The 16,732-nt window shown below is 39.5% G+C and overlaps 1 protein-coding gene across 4 annotated transcripts in view; it reads right to left on the bottom strand.

The window, feature by feature from the left end:
- Window positions 1-16,717, bottom strand: part of LOC102375189 (pantothenate kinase 1) — a 39,860-nt gene extending 23,143 nt beyond the window's left edge. For all 4 annotated transcript variants that reach the window (XM_025194617.1, XM_025194619.1, XM_006038139.3 and 1 more), the window contains exons 1-2: window positions 16,643-16,717; window positions 4,749-5,101 (exon numbers count right to left, since the gene is read on the bottom strand). In XM_025194617.1, the coding sequence (XP_025050402.1) occupies window positions 4,749-5,101; window positions 16,643-16,670 (381 nt within the window). In that variant the 5' untranslated portion in view covers window positions 16,671-16,717. The remainder of the gene's footprint in view (window positions 1-4,748; window positions 5,102-16,642) is intronic.
- Between the last annotated feature and the right edge of the window lie 15 nt (window positions 16,718-16,732).

The raw sequence follows: 16,732 nt of genomic DNA, 5'->3' as shown, positions 1-16,732 counted from the left end.
CAGCAGGAAAAAGTACAAAAAACTTTGAGGATCATGTTTATTTCGGGTGAGCAAGCAAAGAATCCCACATCCTCCTTAGCCTTTTACAGAACTCACTACCCCATTTACTGAAGAGGGAAACTTAACACAGACTAGATGAGTCAGAAATCTGTGACAAACTATGGAAGAGATGCTGTTCTGATATCCAGCAGATGAGCAACATGAGTAAAGGCAACTAACTGTACAATAACAACATTCATTCAAAGGAAACTAGGCCGGGTTAGGAACAGTCTTATTCTTCTTATTATTTATGGTCATCATTGAATATCAGAACTGCTAGACCACACAAACAGGTTTAAGAGACTAGTCAGTGCAGTCACATCTTAGAACAGTGAGGGAAAATTGTTGAACTGCTAAGAGCTCTATGTCCAAGTCTGGCAGACTTGGACTACCAATCATTATTGCCTGTAATCACAGAATGGTCCCCATTTTGTATCCCTTTCTTTCACCATGTCCCAGGTCACAAGAGGCAGGCTACACAGCCAAATCCAGTCAGTTGTCACAAACTGTTCGTCACACCAAGGGAGTTACGCATTTTGAGAGATGAAGATGAGCATGCAGTTTCCACTGACTTTATTTGGAATGGAAGATGCTTAGCAATTCTGAAAGCTTACTGCTGAAACCCTGAAACAGGAAAGATCTCTGCCATGTATGAAGTGTGGTGCAACTAGATTGCTTTTAGATAAACTATGCGTTTTCCCATCCATTTTAGTGTAGAGTCAGTTGACAAGTGAACTAAGTGTTGCAGAAAAATGTACAAACATGCAGTTTTTGCAAGACCTTGGTTCTGCATTACTTTCACTGAATCTCATACTTTGTTCCCTGTGAATAAAAGGGAAAGAAAAGTGCTTGAACTCATTACTGGCAGGGAAGCAACACATTTCAAGTGCTGAAAGAAAAGGCAGAATAAGAGAAGGACCAAAGAGACATGGAAAACTAAAACACTGATGTCTGAGAAGAGAGAATGGAAAGGGATAAAAACTAGAAGATCACATCCACAGAAAATAGTTAGAACCGACTCAAAGCCATATTTTGAAACCAAGTAAGTGTTTTTTTAAAGGGAATAAAAGAATGAAGCTATAATATTGCAATAACACTGCTCCTTGGAGAACAGGAAAACAAAAAAATATAAGGCAGCCATTTTTCCATTACAGCTACACAATTGCAAAGGAGAAGAAGTATTTTGAAATGTTACAGGAAAAAAAATACAAACAGAGGCTACAGGCTAAACAAAAAGTTGGCAATCAATATACACAACTCCAAAATTCTGCATACATGCAGTCATATTAAGCATCCTGTTGCTGATTTTATGAAAAATAAAAGGATATTTCTACAATTTGCTAAAGACCTCATACAACCTTGTATATGGGTGAGCAATACTTTGAAGCAGACGGAGGCACTTTAATAAAGCTTAGCTCCAAGCACCGGCTATTTCCAACTGGGCTGCACTTGGTCCCTTCCAGCCCTAAATTTCTGTCAATCCGTGTGCTGCACTTACCAGACCCGCCCCAGGTGCCACACCTGTTGCTTCTTTCCACTGCCTGACCACCATATGGACAAAGCCCCATGGCTCAGTGGGTTAGATCCAGTTCATGGGCTATGGGTTGCTAATGCCTTTCCCAGCATGATTATATACAGGATTTTATTTTTTATTTTTAAGTAATAAATTGTAAGTAATTTAGCATTTGATTAGTGCAGGGAAAGGAATCTGGTGCCTGTAACAGCCAGACTGGACTTCATGAGCCAGGAGATACCTTCCTATCCTATATGCCTACACTCACATTAAAACATCATAAAGTACGTGCAAGAAATAAAGATAGACAAATTACAGTCCAAGGATCACTAGTGGTCAGCCAAACATCTAGGTATCCAGCAGTTGCTGACTTTTATAGTAACTATCAACACATGCAAGTCTTCAAACAGTAATGTTTGCTATAAGACACAGCAGAGTCCAAGACTCAATTTCTAGAGATGTTTAACCAAGAGAAGGCTCCAGAATACTTCTCTCCTGTTGCTTACAGCATTAAAAACACAACAGTTAAGCCAAGGTATAGAGTCCACCAGAACTGGAAAGGCAATGAACAGTGACAGAGCCAAATAGCAAGAGTGTCTGGGGAAGTCAGAACAGAAGAACTGGAAAGCAACAAGGAAAGATTTTATATTGATAAATGAAACTGGCAGCCAGATAGTAGTAGTAAATGGCAGACATGAAGTAAGTTAACTTGGGTTAATGAAACAGTTTTTCTTATCTTCTTAGTACTGAATGACTACTGCTTGCTTATGAAACAGTAATGTTTTGCTTGGAGAAGAAAATATGGATCTAGAAAGGTGGTAGATTAGGTATCAAAAAGGATCTACTTTGGGAACACCTACACTGTAGATCACAGCTGTAATGCAGACATACCCACACCAGGCTTTAGTTCACTCGCATACAACCAGCACCACAGCTGCAAACAGCCTGAGGCTCAGTGCTAACTGTAAAACTCACTTGAAAAGCTGGATAAGTACTCAGGCTGTTAGCACCCCCAAACCTCTGTGCTGTTGCAACTAGACTGATACCACTAGCAAAGCCAGTTGACGGCTACACTGCAAGGAGTAATAGTCAACCTAAAACAATCATGCTCTGCTGAAATAGGTATTTTACCTATTTTAATTACTCATTAGAAAAATTAAGACAGGCAAGTGTTGTTCTTAAATATTCTGCAATCCAGGGTCGGGTAGTGGATGCAATTCAAATTATTCCCAACTTTGCTAACAGTTTATGTGATCTTGGGGTAAATTACTCTCCCTTTCTCTACATGCTTGTTTCCCTCCCACTTCTCTGTCTCACCTGCATAAACCAAAGGGCCATCTAACTACTGAGTTCTTATCCAGTAATAGCACAATAGGCCAATGACCTTAGGCACTAGTACATTACAAAAAAATGTAGTGTTTAACTTCATTGCAGACTGGTCCGATATTCCTTTAAGCAGCTATCCAAGATTTGACAAATGTGACAGATAGCTTCACAGAAGCATTCCTTTTCTGGTCCCAGAAAAAAAAACAACAAAAAACCAGTTGTAATGGTATACTACTTTTCCTAACTTAGTTTAAGTTACTAAATAGAATCACTGCTTGCTGTACCTGTAGTTTCCTACTACAAAAACAAACATTCACTGTAACAAAACTAAAAGGTATATTTCCCCACTCTTTGCCTACTCAAGCCCAGTGCTCATCACAAAGCAGTACCATTCCCCCACCCTTACAAAGCAGCTTCCACATGTGAAAGACCAATGAAGTGAACCACATGATCAAGTGCTAACTCTCTTCAGAAGAAGTGAATATCAATCATCCAGCATGACTGAAATCACAGGACTAGGTAGCTACCATCATAACATACATTAGGAATCTTACATAAATTGGAAATAGAGACAAACTGCTTAAGGATGAGTATTTGAATACAAGTATAAACAAATTAGTAATGCACAAATTAGGAGAGGGATACCAAGGAATATAAAAGAAAAAAAACCTTGTATACTGGAAGTAACAGGAAGACCAAAAAGTGCAAGGCCCCTTACTAAATGTGAACACTAAATTGAATGGATGGTATAGAGGTCTGTTTAATGCCTTTTTTACTTCACTGCTCACAAAAAGGTCAATTTTCAGATAAAAGGCAGTTAGCAGCAGGGACAGGGGAGGAGATACAGCAGCCTACAGTATGGAAACAAGTTAGAGATTAAAGTACTCAAGGAACTGGCTGATGTACAGTAATCACAGAACCACTGGTTATCATCTTTGAGAACTATGGGATCTTGCTCAATGACAAATGAAAAATACAAGTATGGATACTTACTTTTTTTTTAAAAAAAGGAAGACTGAAGATGCAAAGATTACAGAATGGTCAGTCTAACTTTGACATGTGGAAACATGTTAGAAAATATCATCCAACTAAGCCTAGAAGATAAGACCCTAAAATTTGAACATAATAAAATCAGGAGGACCTTAAAGCCTTGTTATTCTGGAATGAGAATATGCAGTGTTTGCGTATCCTTAGACTGGTGTCTCAGGATCTCACTGGTTTCTGGGTGGAATTCCAAGCAAAGGTTTGGGACCTAGTTTCCTAGGAAATTTCTTCTCTCTCTCTCTGCATCAGACTGATGAGCAGGAGTACTGGAGTTCGAGTTCTCTCAACCTCAGAGAGAGGGCTCCTTGAAAGGGTTATTTATTTACTAACTTCTTCTCCCACTTAGTCAAGGAAAGCTGGGGTTTTTGTTGTACTTCTAGGAAGGCTAACAAATCCCATTTTTCTCCTGTCCTGAGTAAGTCTCAGGAAAAGGGGCTACACTGAAATGGACATATTTGTGAATAGTCCTTTGCTTCTTTACAAGCTTAGTTTGAGATGGTCTTACAACAGAAGCTTGTCCTGCACTCTGAGCACCATTTTAGGAGTCTGACGCAACATATTAACTGGTTATGAGCTGCATGCAATGACTATAACAATTTCCTGAATATCAAAACTAAAATATATTCAACATAGTGAAGCTATTATCAGGAAAAATAGGATAGAAATACCACCTTCCTCTTTTCTTATCCTAAAGAGTGCTCTCTCCAGGTAGCAATTCTGAAATCAGTGTCTCCAGTTTTGAACTGGTTTATTGTAATTTTTTATAAATGCAAATTTTCTTTCATATACATTATCCTCACTGAAAAAAACTGAATCTTTTACATACCATTCTGAAGTCCTCTTCAAACTTGTAAGCCCCACCGCCCGTGGCACAAAGTGTGGTGTGCAAACTGGAGAAGTTCTTTTCACTACCCATCTGTATGAACCTGTGCATGGCACAACTGGGAAAACGGATGAAGTGCAGATTTCCTTTGCGTCCACACACAGTCAAATTTTTCAGTTCAAGATGGACATCACGAATGCCAGTTTTACCATAGGCTGTATTGGAAGTCAAGTACTTCCTAATGCTTTTCAGATTTTCCACCTCTTCCTGTTCTTCTTCTGCTGTAATGTCTTTTGGTTCAAAGTAGACCAGTTTAACCAATGTTCCACCGATATCCATTCCAAACCACGGAAATGCTGAGGGGAGGAGGAGGAGAAGAAAAAGCTGCTATAAATATATATGGGTTTACTATGTTAATCAAGAACAGAATTGAAATTCAAGGTAACAAAATTTACACGACTGAGGTTTTGAGCACAAGGATCACTGGTGACCTGCCCACCTATTTGCAGGTACTGGCACCTAAGAATATGGCCTTATAAATTTTCCAAGTTACAAACAAAAATTCAGGCAAACTGAGCAACCCTTCATGCAAACAGAAAAACAAACTGTTTTGGTTTTACAAGAATATAATCCAACATAAGAAATAGATCATTAAATGTTTTTGCAAGAAAACATCTCTTTATTGGCACTACAGATATCAACTCTTCACAAAGAGCGTTTATTCAGTTACACTGAATTTGAGTCTTATCCTTTTCAAAATTGGTTGAAGGCAAAATGGAAAAGGAACAAGAAAAAAAATAAGTTTCCCAAGTCACCCGTTCCTCTACTCCTTGTCTTATTCTGCTCTTTATTCAGAAAAATCACTTCCCAAAAATAGTGTCTACTCACATATCTACCTTCAACAAGAATTAAGATGTGCTCCCAGTATACATACAGATATGGCACTTTTTTCACCCTTGACACACAAGAAAAAAACAACACCCTCCCCCTCCAATATCTTCACTAAATGTGGAAGATTTAAAGACTTTAAAGGAAGAAACAATTGGTGACGCTATTTCGGTGTTTTAAAAAATCTATTCCACACCAACTTCCTGGGCACAGATTGTGTACACCAGGGCCGATAGGTACAATGGAAATTACACTATTCCCATAGTAGCTCATCTTGCCTTTCTCCTCCAGCATACTCATTTATGATAAAAGCTTTGCTTTTTCAACAGCAAAAAAGAAGCTATTTGGCGGAGATGCCTATTTATTTATGGAGAGGAATTTCCATGTTACCCCTCTAAAACACATTTGTAAGTACTAAGCATTTAATATGGTTATTTTTGTGCTTTGGGAGAACTGCCACCTCTCTCTATACATAGTGGTGACTGGTGAGGGCACACTTTGCCTGTTAAGTTTCTACTTCCAAGCCCAAATCACCTGACATCTCTACACCTTTTCTTACAAACTAACGTCCCTATCAAGAACACCCCACACCTCAAGCAGATGCAGAAACCAACGCATTTATTTAATAAAATTCGGTCCATGAAACCCAATCAACTTTCAAATAAACTCGTATCAGCTCCCTTTCACGTATCAATGCCCTCCCTGTTTTTAAATCCTTCGAGTCACATTTCTACCAAACGAGGCAACTGTAACACTCCTTACTCAAGGCATTTCTATAAATTTTTCCTTGCATCAACCAGAACGTCTCATGGTTGTCATGGTGGCTCTCTCTAGACTTAAACCAGAACACTGGTGACCCACGCTCTGAGGGTGGAAACAGTCCAAACAGGTTTTTTTTTTTCTTGGTGAATGTCCTACACCTATGAGGACAAACTCTGTAAACTGACCTAAGCTAACAAAATGATCTAATGAGCAACATCAGCCCTACCTTAATGTCTCACCAAGAACCACACATTAGACAGACAAGACACCAGGGATAAGCTTGGAGAGAGGTGACCGACTGCTGACATTTGGGCAAATACAGAAACAATGTTATGCATCCAGATTTTAGTAAAACACAGAAAACCCAAGACTTTCATCAAGGTGTCATGGCCTACCTCAGCCTGAACTTCATTTTGTCTGACTAGATGACCTAATTAATGGCCAAGTACAGACATTCGGGGAATGTTAGGGGGAGGTTCAATTGGTTCCAAATGGCTACACAATATCAGGTAAGTCAGGATAGGGGGTTAACAGGCTAGAGGGAACCGGGGGTCTGCCAGGCAATTGGGGGGTGGGGGTGGGGGTTGGCAACAAAACCTATGGGTGGGGTGGAGGAGATCCCCTCCTAGCAAACCTACACCTCCATCCCTCCCACCACCCGGACTTACTTGCTCAGCTCCAGCAGTAGCTAACGCTGGGAAAAGCAGCTGAACCCAGAGCAGCTTGTCGGATAGGGGTTGAGAGGACTAGCTGACTGGGGCAGGGAGCCGGGAGTAAAAAGAGCAGCCTTGGAGCTGGGGCCAGTGGCTGGGTTTTCCCAGCCCCAGGGCTGTGCAGGGAACATGTACAGAAGTTCCATGCACTGGTTTGATGCAAGTCAAATAAGTTTGATACTACACAGATCCCGGTTTATCTTAAACTGGGTTCTGCAATTTTTAGACTGGTTTGTATGTATAGAACTTCTGTACAGTTACAGGTTTAGACTGACTGCCAATCACTGAGACTGAGTCTGTAAGTGTAAGGTCAGTACCGGGATGAGGTAAAGTCAAATCAGGTGGCCATTTTCGACTCAACTTAACCTCCCCAAATGTCTGTACTTAGCCAATCTCAACAATTTTAACAGCTTTAAAATCTACAAAGCCACTTTTGGAAGCATTTTTATACAGTAATAATTCACCTTCATGGCATGTGATATAGTAGTTCCATTAAATATGCCTAATTGGATACTGCCCTTCAATCCACATGCAAAGCTGTGGAAACTCTTCAGTGGAGCCTGATTTTCCTGGAAGCTGTGTCCTGTGGATGTATATGAAAGCTTCCCATATAAGATGTTGTATACCAAAAAATCTAGAACTTTGGTTTATTTAAAAAATAAAACTAAAAATCCCTGAGCATAGGGTCCTGAGCACATAAATTTAACATTTCTATGAAAGGCAGTGTAAATAGTAATAGCCCACGCTACACTGTGCTACAACACAGTAAAGCTCAGGACATTCACCTCATTATTAATTTGTACTAATTTTTGTTTAAATTGCAGAGAACTTTAATGACATGGCACATCAAGAAAAATTCACACTGAGTGATTTGGTTAACTAATTAGGTGAACAACATAAAAAGCACCATGATCAACCTATGCAATATAGAATACAGGTAAATTATAAACTTAACTAGCACAACATACACTATGCACTAACTAGCACAGATATCCATGCAGGTAAACTCAGTTAAATTAATGCGTTCTAAATACTATTAAAACCAATAACGAAACTTCTTTAGTTTCAGATTTTCATCTGTGCTACCACGTGCAACACATCATATAGAAGTATACACACATAGTAAAAAGAATAAATTAGGAGACCCCCTGCAAAGGCAAAAACACGCACATTCAGATGCAAGTTACTGCTCTATCAACAACTCACCCATCTATGCCCTACATCTCAGAAGAAAAATCTCTCATACACCAGCTCCTAGTGAGCATGATGGGGGGGCGCGCGCACGTGCATATTAGGAGAAGAACAAACTCTAAATATGCTATCAAAAGCCAAGTCTGAACAGCATTGTATGAAGGCATATTCTAAGAGTTTAAAAAAGTCGCAGTAAAATAGTTTAGCTTTTTGTATTTATATAAATTCTTTCAAATTTGTTACAATATCATAGTACACATTCATAAAGAAACAAATAATTCTTCCACTCTTACATAATGACTGCAACAATTTCCTAAATTTCAAATTCAGTATTATGCAGCAAGAGTTGTGCATGAAAATCTAGACAGGTGTTTTATGATCCAACTGCTGTTATTAGCAGGTATCCTAACATTTAATCCAGTACCAAGGACTAATCAGCGCATAGTAGCAACCTGCCACACCCATGCAGATCCGGGGCACACGTGTGTGTCCCCCCCCGGGGTGCGGACAGCAGCAAGAGCCCCCCACCAGAGCCGCAGCTCCATCCCATGCCCTTCCCCGCACCAGCCCCACTCCCTTCCTCACTGCAGAGGCCTCTATCTCCCCCCCCCTGCCCTTCCACCACACCAGATTTACCAGCTGCACGCAGCTGCATCGGAAATCAGATCAGTATCAGCCATTATGCCTCCTTAAAAATCGGCTATTGGTATCAACCGCAAAAATCTGCATCGGTGCACCCCCAACTAGAACCGATGGCCTCGAGCTGCAGTGGAGGAAATTTAAGTTGGAAATTAGGAGGAGCTTTCCGACTACAAGGGTGGCCAAGCACTGGAATAGGTTACCCAGAGAAGTGGTGGAATCTCTACTCCAGGAAATTTTCAAGAGCAGCTGAACAGACAGCTGGGATGGTTTAGTCAGGGATGATCCTGCCTTGGGCAAGGGGCAGGACTAAATGACCTCCTGAGATCCCTTCCAACCCTACTTTCCTATGATCTAACGTTTCAAGATGTTCCCCGAAACAGATGAAAGTTGTATTAGAGCATGAAGAAAAATCTGGAAAGAATGTATGGAGTTCCAAGTAAGGATTTTAGCAATAAAAAAAATGCTAACTTTTAAGATGTTAGGAATTTAGAAGACTGTACTGGCAAAAGTTAAATCTGAAATTAAGTTTGCAATGTCTCTTCAGACTCCTACATCAGCATTACATCCAGTCATATATTTGATACAAGTACTCACACAGATCAGTTGCTGGCAATCTTTCTATTGTCTTCTTGATGTGCAGGGTTAATGAATGCCATGATTCTGAATATCCTATATTAATACTCTCACTGTTACAACCACTGGTGGACAGTATACAAAGAATTAGTGTACACAACAGCCAGTAGGTTTCGGTTCTGCTACTCTTTAAAAGAAATATGGCTGGATCAATTTAGATCTAGTACTTTTTCTGACAACCAATCATGAATGATCTGAATTCAAATCAAGTTACTTGAGCTACCAAAATTTAACAAGACAGTTAAAAAGCAGAGAAATCTTCCTTTTTGTTGATTTCGGTACTTCTTGCCATTCTCGATAGGTGTGATTTACTAAATAAGAAATAAAAAAGTCACTGAATCCCTACAGAGACATTATACTCTTTAAACTACCTTAAAAAGCGCAACTCTCCTTCAGCAAGCAAAGCCACATGATAAGTTTTTTTTAGGAGTGGATCTCTCTCTGCTCAGCAGAGCCAATAAGCAGTTTAACTATTAGTATTACCAGATGTGCTGGCTTAGAGAAAGGAGGAGGAAGACAACCCTACTATGGCACTGCATTGCAGTAGTTTAGATGCCAGGGCATTACTGTCAATTTTATACTCTTCGGAATCATAGCATCAAGACAGAAAGCCCCACAATGAACTGGATACACTTGGAACGAGTGGAACAAAATGTATGAAAGAGTCAGTGAAGAGCAACTCAAAATGTACATACCCAACCATAATTTTTTCCTTGTGAAAAAGTAACACACTCTCCAGCATTACTCTACACACATTTAAACAGTGTGCCAATTACTGATTTGATTCTGTTAACAAAAGATAAAAATCCCTGCAGGTAATCAACACCACAAAGCAGAAGCATGTTAGAAAGCAAATAAAAGGTATCTAAAAGATTACGTAATTAGGTAATGTGATGCATGCTAACAGCTGTGCTATCTGGGGGAAAGTTCACAGCACATCTCACCCAGTTTCCACACACGCTTTACACAGCATGAACCAAAGAAAACATTACTGCACAGTGTTATAACCAGAATTATGAAGAAAGCCATCAAGAGTTCAGAAGGGAACATGGACACATACCCTGTCCCACCAGAACCATAACTCATGGAAACATAGGAATTGATGACTCATGGGTCATCAAGCCAAGTCCTGTTATCACTAGCAACCAGATTATATAATTATTCTTATAAACTGATCAAATTTGAAACTATTTTAGTTTTTCCCCTATTACTTCTGTGAAATACTATTCCAGAGCCTCACTGATTTCCTAATTTCAACTTTAGATCCATTTGTTCTCATGTCAACACTGAACTTTAGTAACTCTTCTCTTCTCCTAGTATTTATCTGCTCTGGTATATTTATAGAAAGCAATCCTATCCTTTTTCAGCCTTTGTTTTGCTACATTAAGCACTCCAAACTTTTAGCCTCCTTTAAATGAATAGGCTCTCCATTCTCTTGGTCATCTTGGTAGTCTGTCTCTGCACTTGTTTCATCTTAAGTTCATTTTTCTTGAGAACGAGTAACCAGAATTGTACAGCGCATTCCAGATGAGCTCATATCAATGCCTTGTAAAATGCAATGTTAAAAAAAAAAACAAAAAAAACCCCACACACTTTCCTATCTCCACTGGAAATACCTTGCCTGGTATATCCTAGAACTGCATTTACCTTTTCCACAACACCACCAGTTGTATGCAACATAACTGGCTTTCTGTGTTGAAGATGCTTAGTCCCGATCCTCTGACAGTCAAAGAACCTCTTGTTTTACTGTCAGCTATCACTGCTATTTCTCAACAACTGAGAAAAGGAAGAGTAAATAAGTATGGTAGGGTGACATTTCCCTTGTTTTTGGGAAATGCTTCCTTTAAAAAGAGTAGAACCTAGATGCAATAATGCCTGCATTGCCACTCTTATTTCAACTTTTGCATCTATAATAAAAGTGCTCCAAAATAAGTTTTAAATACAAGTATTTCACTGTGTGTCCTAGCAGCTTCTCTCTAAAAAAGCATCTGACAGGGGTGGATACTGGATAGCCTCAAACAATGTTTAGTTTGAATGTATGCAAGACTTGTTGCAAAACCATATGTTAATCCTCTCAAGTAATCCTACAACACATAGCAGAACATTAACTTGGTAAGGGCTTATATTAAGCATCTACTTCTTATCTAGAAAAGCACACCCAAAAGTTTATTTTGTTTACTTTAACATGAAAACAGGTGTTTGTTTGGGTGCAATAATCAAACATACTGTAACCACATTTCCTCAAACTGTGATTTCTGAAGATAAGCAGAGCCATAGTGGCTTACTTGGGCAAAGTACTTCCAACCAACGTACAGGCACTGCAAGAAGTAGGGATGATTTAACAGGGAATTCTATTCTCTGGATCTGCCTAAGCTATTGGAAGTAAGGAGGGTCCATTCAAGTCATGAGGCATCTAATATTAAATTATTATTGATGATGTCCAAATCCTACTGTTAGAAAGAAAGTTATTTAATCTCAACTCACAGGATGCTAGGAATGCTCTTGTGTCCTTCCTCACTTATTGAACAGCACTCTTTCATAATTATTTAAAACATTTTTCTAGTGTAGTGGTAGGGAACAGTTTGGTACCAGAGGTGTTTTCTTCAGGTTGAGATCACAAGAAATTTCAGCAGCATTTTTAGGCAAGTATTCTTAAGCCTTCGTATGTGATCATGCTCCATTTACTTAGTTTCTTCATCTGAAGCTACAGGGACAATATATTATTGATTTCATCCAACAAACAGAATTAACGCTGCTGACGTTTCACACTAAAAGATGATGTCACGTTTTTGCAGAAGGATAAATCTCGCATTTCAGGCAGAAAAAAAACATTTGGGATTAGAAGTACATTACAAGATGCATGATGTGGACATAAACACCATGGGTGTAAGCGACCATGCCAATCTAACATATCCTGCTATAATTATGAAGCTATATCTTGGAATACTTAGTAAATATATAACTTGTATACACTGCAACTGCCCTCCTATTAATCAATATTGTTCTCCTAAAGTTACATATGTTCTGTAAAAATTGGCATTTAATTTAGGGGTAAAATTTAAAACTCTTTTCATTTAAAGACCCCCAAAATTTGTCTAAGCTAGGCTACATGGCCTAGTTTAGGTCCTGCTAAGCGTGATTCTTCCCTAGCGTCAATGCAAACTAACACTATGAAACTCATTTTTATTAGTGAAGTGGTAGCCCAGCTTCTATTTTGAAATGGACTGATGAAGGAGGTTAAGTTTCTCATCCAAACAGGAATTTATTAACCAAAGAGTGAAAATTTTATCTTTCTGTTCATCACAACTTCATGCCTTGCAAAATATACCTGAATAGGTTTCTCAAGGAACAATATGGATGCTATAAAAGATCTGCAAAAGCCACCGTGGTTATCTGGTTTAAAAATTTGAAACCTTTTGGAAAACCAGAGAGTAACAGAACTAAGGCCTAAGTTAGCCAGCTATCTGCACAAATGATCTGTACCAGACAAGTGGCTTGATATTTGAAGCGAAACTACACTTCATTGCATACAAGCTAAAATTACTTTTAGTGAAGAAAGACAGAAAGGGACGCCTGCTCCTTGCACTGTGACACCACCGGCTGCTCAAGCTGCAGAGACGCGTCCAGCGGGCCGAGGCCTTGGACTTTGTTTCATGTGGGTCGACCCCTGAGGCCCCCATGGGTGTCCCCACAGGCAGAACTCTAGATATGTAAATAGTCCTTTTGTTTGGGGGGGTGGGGGGGGTGCGCGCACGTGCGTGCATTTTAGTCTAGAGTGTACAGGCAGGCCTTGCAGACCATGAGCCCAGGCCTTGTCCATGAGGCCCAGATCTTCGGGCCAATCTGTACATATTCTCTACTGGCCCCGATTTGTCACTCTCTCTGCAATAAATGCCTCTTAAAATTCAAAGAAAGACAGAATCAAACCCAGAGCTAAAATTAAGCAGATACTGCAACTTTAACAGTAGTCTTTTAGCTCCCCTTTAAAAATTCTGTATTCCCAGGCTATCTTTGTTATCACACTCTTATAACAGCATACCAACTAAGAATGCTTCTAATTTAACACACAATTACATCTGCAGTTTAACAGGTTTTCCTTGCCGGGTTATTACTAAATGTCACACCATACAAAGCAAAACCAGTAAGCAATGCTAAAGATCTCATGCAGTTGCCACATGGCACCTACATTTTGCAATAAGACCTTAACAGATAAAGTATTTCCCAATGGGCAGTGTTTAACACCATATAAAACCAGAAAAACAGGATGGTTTTTCACTACCCTGCTGAAATCCTATCAGTGCTTAATTATTTTCTCCAGCTTTGATATCTAGCAAGTATTACAAACATTTTAAAATGATCAATAATATTAAACTCGTAGGAGAATATAATCAAATATAAAATTTTCCTCACACTGATGTACAAATAATTCTAAAAACCCCAGATCTCCACAATTATTAAAGAAACTCAACTACTCATTTGTTTACCTATTCAGCATAGGAGTTCGCAAAGGTCTCACTAGAATCAGTCTTATTTCCCCTTTTACTGATGTTTGCAGTAGGATCTGGCAACGCTGGATTGATTCAACATTACTATGTTTTTTTATAATGCTTTTATATATAATCTTTACTGGAGGATTATTTCTACAAGTTTGTGCTCTACTTTAGAAAAAAAGGGTAAAGAAATGATTTTTCCTTACTCTATTTTTGTGTGTAGATTCTCATCATCTTCGAAGTCTTATCAATCTGTTTTTCATAAAATCAAGAGATATTTTTAAGATTTCTGACACTTTGTTGCTGACTCTGCTTAATCACATATAAATCAAAATAGCACGGAAAGCGTGCTCGTCTGGCTTTTTATTTTACTGTACACCAAATATAACACTAGATTTGTTATTCTTAAGTATAATTTTTAAATTGGACAAAAACAGAGACTATTATTTGGCCATTATTCACCTGCACTTTACTGTACCAACTTTGAATAAATGCCTACAGGTGTTGTATTCATTAAATAACTATTTACACTAAAGATCAGATGCAATATTTAGTGTCTAACATTAAAATAAACTATTCAGGGAAATAGGATGGGGCGAGGACAGGGTTCCTGATTAGTAAATCTTTTAAAATGTAGTTCAAAGGTTTTTCTACTTCAAGATTGTTCTGTTCTTACAGCTAGATTTTTTGGTCATTTTTGTTGTTTGGTAAGGGGGATGCTAAGGGGGTTGCTTTGTTTTTTGTTAAGATCTTCATTTTGCATCAGGTAAGAAACGATTATAAATTTAATCAGGGAAATCACCACCACCACCATGACCTCACCAGAGAACAAGAAATGGCTGGTTCTCAAACTTGTACGTGCCAGGACCCATTTGTTAACTTCAATGGCAAACTTCAATGGCCAGTCCCAACTCAGTGTCCCTCACTTCTGACTGGCTGCACCTTGCCCCCAGTGTGTGTGGGAGAGGGTGTGTGTGGGAAAGGGTGTGAGGGACATGTAGCCCCCAAGCAGCCCCTCACAGGTTGGAACTCTACCAGCCTGCAAGGGGAAAAAAAAAAAATCACAGTTTAACAAGTTTTCCCTAGTGCACTGGCTCCCATGTATAAAGGAGAATCCATTTTTAAGGTTTGCTGATCCATTTTTTAAATTTTTTTGTGACCCTTTCACATATTCTTGTGACCCACTTTTGGGTCATGACCCACATGTTGAGAAACAATGCTGTATTATACCTTGTTAGGTACAAGGTGTCTCTACTTACAAAACCAATAGTGTCTCCAAGGTCATCCTTGAAAGTCCTTTGCTTCCAAAGTAAAGGGAAGGTTCTTCCCTTTCTCTCTCCTCCCCCTGCCCCCCCTCCAAAAAAAGGAAGGAAAAAAACCAGTAAAATTTCCAATATTGGAAAAGATTTTCTGGACTAGACAAACAAAATCCAAGAGCCACTATGTGCTTATTTTAGTCATTATAATTTGGCATTAGCCTTTTGTGAGTATTTCCAAGTACCCTCTAAGACAGAGCTTTCCAAACTGTGTGCCGCGACACATTAGTGTGTCGGCGGCAGTGTGTAGGTGTGTCGCGCGAAATGCAGAAAATTTTGCAGAAGGGCACCGCGAAGCTCCCTTACTCGCGCCTGCTTCCCTTGGCCCCTCCCCCGGAACTGAATTACTGTGTCGTGAAATGATGCATGTCTAAAAAGTGTATCACCAACATGAAAAGTTTGGAAAGCTCTGCTCTAAGAATATGCTGAACTTTAAACATGCTATGTAAAGCAGAAACTGAATGAAGCTAACAACTCTCCATTCTAACCCCTACAGAAAGTATGGTGTTAAAAAAAAAAAAAAAGCTGTTTGCTTCATAATGACATTTCACAATTGGATTATTATACATGAAAAGAAAAACACGAATTATCAAATGACTCCCTTTCATATTGGAGCATAGATATTAAAATAACACCCATTAAAACAATTAAAGGCTATTAAGAAATGCAATAAGGGTTACATTCAGAACACACACTTGAAACATACAGGTTTAACCCCCCCCAAAAAAAAGAAAACAACCCCAAAAGAGTAAATTTAGCAGTTAGTTTACCAGCCCCCCACAAGGCAGAGGCCTAATCCCAAAGTCTAATAAAAGATATCAAATCCACCCAAGGAACCTTGTCTGCCCTAATCCCAAGGAATACATTCTAAATAGGATCTAAAATTTGCCATGTAAGTAATACTTCCTGACAGTTAGAAGAATTTGTGCTTTGCTCCCACCTCAGTTGCTCCCTGCACTTCACAGACACCATTCAGAAAAGTGTGCTGCTGTGTGCCTCCCTGCACTTCACAGACAACATCCGTGTGTGTCCATTCCTCCCTGCACTTGAGAGTGCATCTGCATCCAGACTTGTGTGTGCATGCACGAGTGTGAATTCCTCCCTGCACTTCACAACCCACATCCAGGAGCCTGCAGGCATGTGTACAAGTGCTTTGCATCCCCCCCACAAGCAGGCAGCCACTCAATGGGACAAAACCAGGGGAGAAGGAGAGACCAGCAGGTGTGGAGGGGCTGCTGGAGGAAGTGCAGCTCTTTACTTACACCGCTCCTTGGCTACGATGAGCTTCATGATAGCACACAACTAGAGAGGAACGTGCAGAGACCCACCCACCCAGCCACCCGCCCGCCCGA

This window comes from Alligator sinensis, unplaced genomic scaffold (assembly GCF_000455745.1).
Source record: "Alligator sinensis unplaced genomic scaffold, ASM45574v1 scaffold423_2, whole genome shotgun sequence".
Classification (NCBI taxonomy): Eukaryota; Metazoa; Chordata; order Crocodylia; family Alligatoridae; genus Alligator; species Alligator sinensis.
Note: the sequence above shows the minus strand (reverse complement) of the source record. Positions and strands in the feature narration are given on the sequence as shown.